This window comes from Corvus brachyrhynchos, unplaced genomic scaffold (genome assembly GCF_000691975.1).
Source record: "Corvus brachyrhynchos isolate BGI_N302 unplaced genomic scaffold, ASM69197v1 scaffold1427, whole genome shotgun sequence".
Taxonomy (NCBI): Eukaryota; Metazoa; Chordata; class Aves; order Passeriformes; family Corvidae; genus Corvus; species Corvus brachyrhynchos.
The window spans coordinates 26,804-30,760 of record NW_008239091.1 but is presented as its reverse complement, the minus strand read 5'-3'; the positions used below and the strand labels follow the sequence as shown (position 1 = coordinate 30,760).

Here is a 3,957-nt window from a genome sequence, read left to right as displayed (position 1 = left end):
CAAAAATTAGAGGGGATTTCGGAAAGTTTGGGGGAAAAAAAGGGAATTTGTGGGGTTTTTTTGGGATTTTTTTGGGGATTTTTTTGGAGTTTTTTTCGATTTTTTGGGGATTTTTAGAGATTTTTTTGCATTTTTTTAGAACTTTTAAAAGGGATTTTTGGGGTCCGGAACTCCGCAAAATTAGGGAAAACTTTGGAAAAATTCGAGAAAAAGCCAGGAATTTTTTAGGAAATTTTTGCGGATTTTTTTGGATTTTTTTTAGGATTTTTTGGGATTATTTTGGATTCTTTTTAGGATTTTTAAATGGGGTTTTTGGCATCGGCGACTCCCCAAAATCAGGAAAAAATCCAGGAAAATTAGGAAAAAAGCCAGGAATTCTTTAGGATTTTTAGGTGATTTTTTGGGAATTTTTTAGGATTTTTGAAGCACTTTTGAAGGGATTTTTGGGGGATTTTGGGCAGCTGGAAGCAGCCCAGCCCCCCCCGCAGAAACCCCGGCACCGGCGCCGCCGCCATCCCCTGCAGGGCCAGGAAGAACGACACGAAAAGGGGGGTCTGGGACCCCCCAAAAATTAGAGGGGATTTCGGAAAGTTTGGGGGAAAAAAAGGGAATTTGTGGGGTTTTTTTGGGATTTTTTTGGGGATTTTTTTGGAGTTTTTTTCGATTTTTTGGGGATTTTTAGAGATTTTTTTGCATTTTTTTAGAACTTTTAAAAGGGATTTTTGGGGTCCGGAACTCCGCAAAATTAGGGAAAACTTTGGAAAAATTCGAGAAAAAGCCAGGAATTTTTTAGGAAATTTTTGCGGATTTTTTTGGATTTTTTTTAGGATTTTTTGGGATTATTTTGGATTTTTTTTAGAATTTTTAAATGGGATTTTTGGGGTCAGCGACTCCCCAAAATTAGGAAAAAATTCAGGAAAACTTGGGAAAAATTCAAAAATTTTTTAGGATTTTATAGGGGTTTTTTGGGATTTTTATTCTTTTGCATGTTTTAGGATTTTTTTGGGATTTTTAAAGATTTTTTTGCGTTTTTTTAGGATTTTTAAAAGGGATTTTTGGGGCCTGGAACTCCCCAAGATTAGAGAAGATTTTGGGAACGTTTTGGAAAAATCCAGGAACTTTTTAGGATTTTTTGGGGATTTTTTTGGGAATTTTTTTAGCATTTTTAAATGGGATTTTTGTGGTCGGCGACTCCCCAAAATTACGGAAAATTTTAGGGAAGTTTGGAAAAAAACATGGAATGTTTTAGGAATTTTTTGGAGATTTTTTACGATTTTTTTTGCATTTTGATTTTTTAAATGGGATTTTTGGGGTCTGGAACTCCCCAAAATTAGGGAAAAATCCAAGAAAATTTGGGAAAAATGCAGGAATTTTTTAGGATTTTTTTGGCGATTTTTTGGGATTTTTTTGATTTTTTTTTAGGATTTTTAAATGGGATTTTTGGGGTCAGTGACATCCTAAAATTAGGGAAAAATCCAGGAAAATTTGGGAAAAATCCCAGAATTTTTTAGCATTTTTTTGGAATTTTTTTTGATTTTTGGGGATTTTAAAACGACATTTTAACGGTGTGAGACTCCCCAAAATTAGGGAAAAATCTGGGAAGGGTTGTGAAAAATTAAGGAATTTTTTTAGGAATTTTTTGGGGATTTTTTAAGGAATTTTTAGAATTTTTTTAGGATTTTTTTGGTGATTTTTTAAGGAATTTTTAGAATTTTTTTAGGAATTTTTAGGGAGTTTTTTTTAGGACTTTTTTGGGAGTTTTAAGGATTTTTGGGGGACTTTTTAACTGGATTTTGGGGGGATTCTGGGGTCTGGGACCCCCCAAAATCAGGAAAAAACCCAGGAAAATTTGGGAAAAAAACTGGAATCTCTTAACTTTTTTTCAGAATTTTTTAGAAATTTTTTGGGGATTTTTGGAAATTTTTTCATAATTTTTTAAGATTTTTTGCAGAATTTTTTTAGGATTTTTTGGGGAATTTTTAGAATTTTTTAGCCATTTTTTAAATGGATCGTTGGGATCTCAGATGACCCAAAATGAGCAAAAATTCCAGGAAAATTTGGGAAAAATCCCCCAATTTTTAAAGAGCTCTTTAAGAATTTTTTAGGAATTCTTGGGGATTTTTTTAGGATTTTTTAAGAAACGGTTTGGGAATTTTTTAGGAATTTTTTGGGAATCCTTAGACGAATTTTTGGGGATTTTTTGGGGAATTCTTAGGATTTTTTTGGGGGAATTTTTAGGATTTTTTTTGGGAATATTTAGGATTTTTGGGGGGATTTTTTGGGGAATTTTTAGGATTTTTTGGGGGCTCCTTTGAGGAATTTTTAGGATTTTTTGGGGAAGTTTTCAGGGATTTTTGGGGAATTTTTCGGGAATTCTTCCAGAACTTTTTTTATGAATTTTTTGGGGGATTTTTTGGGTTTTTTTTTCAGAATTTTTTAGGAATTTTTTGGGAATTTATTTGGGATTTTTTTGGGGGAATTTTTAGAATTTTTTTGGGAATTTTTAGCATTTTTTTGGGGAAGTTTTCGGCGATTTTTTGGGGTATTTTTTAGGCATTTTGTGCGATTTCTTCCAGGACTTTTTACAAATTTTTTTGGGACTTTTTTGGATTTATTTTTCAGAATTTTTTAGGAACTCAGGGGGATTTTTAGGATTTTTCTGGGGAATTTTTAGGATCTTTTTTGGGATTTTCTGGGGAATTTTTAGCATTTTTTTGAGAAGTTTTTGGGGATTTTTTGGGGAATTTTTTGGGATTTCTCCCAGAATTTTTTTAGGGAACTTTTTTGGATTTTTTTTCAGAATTTTTTAAGGAATGCTTTGGGAATTTTTTGGGATTTTTTGGCGAATATTTAAGACTTTTTTGGGGAATTTTCAGCTTTTTTTTTGGGAAGTTTTTGGGATTTTTAGGGAAATTTTTTAGGCATTTTTCGCAATTTCTTCCAAAATTTTTTACAAATTTTTTTGGGATTTTTTCGGATTTTTTTCAGAATTTTTTTAGGAACGTTTCGGGAGTTTTTTGGGGATTTTTTGGGGAATTTTTAGGATTTTTTTGAGAAATTTCCGGGGATTTTTGGGGAATTTTTCGGGATTTCTTCCAAAACTTTTAACGAATTTTTTTGGGGACTCTTTTGGATTTTTTTTTCAGAATTTTTTAAGGAATGCTTCGGGAATTTTTTGGGGAATTTTTAGGATTTTTTTGGGAATATTTAGGATTTTTTTGGGGAATTTTTAGCATTTTTTTTGGGAAGTTTCTGTGAATTTTTTGGGGGATTTTTTTGGAATTTTTCAGGATTTCTCCCAGAATTTTTTTAGGAATTTTTTTGGGGACTTTTTCAGACTTATTTTTCAGAATTTTTTGGGAACGTTTTAGGAATTTTTCAGGAATTTTTTGGGAATTCTTAGGGGAATTTTTAGGATTTTTTCAGGGGGATTTTTAGGATTTTTCTGGGGAATTTTTAGGATCTTTTTTGGGATTTTCTGGGGAATTTTTAGCATTTTTTTGAGAAGTTTTTGGGGATTTTTTGGGGAATTTTTTGGGATTTCTCCCAGAATTTTTTTAGGGAACTTTTTTGGATTTTTTTTCAGAATTTTTTAAGGAATGCTTTGGGAATTTTTTGGGATTTTTTGGCGAATATTTAAGACTTTTTTGGGGAATTTTCAGCTTTTTTTTTGGGAAGTTTTCGGGGATCTTTTAGGGGAATTTTTAAGGCATTTTTCGCGACTTCTTCCAAAATTTTTTACAAATTTTTGGACTCTTTTGGATTTCTTTTTCAGAACTTTTTAGGAAGGTTTTGGGAGTATTTTGGGCATTTTTGGGGGGATTTTCGGGGCATTCCCAAACCTGCACCAGGGGCACCAGGAAACCCCGGAGCGGATTCACGTTGTGGCGCCGCTGATACTCCGCCAGCTCCGCGTAGGCCACGGCCACTGAGGGGTTAAAAAGGGGCGTGGGCAAC

At 33.1% G+C, this 3,957-nt stretch overlaps 1 protein-coding gene across 1 annotated transcript in view; it reads right to left on the bottom strand.

Annotated features, from left to right (window-relative positions):
- Window positions 1-279: 279 nt before the first annotated feature.
- Window positions 280-3,957, bottom strand: part of OXA1L (OXA1L, mitochondrial inner membrane protein) — a 7,017-nt gene continuing 3,339 nt past the window's right edge. The window contains exons 2-3 of the mRNA XM_017739342.1: window positions 3,843-3,928; window positions 280-554 (exon numbers count right to left, since the gene is read on the bottom strand). Of these exons, the coding sequence (XP_017594831.1) occupies window positions 357-554; window positions 3,843-3,928 (284 nt within the window). The 3' untranslated portion in view covers window positions 280-356. The remainder of the gene's footprint in view (window positions 555-3,842; window positions 3,929-3,957) is intronic.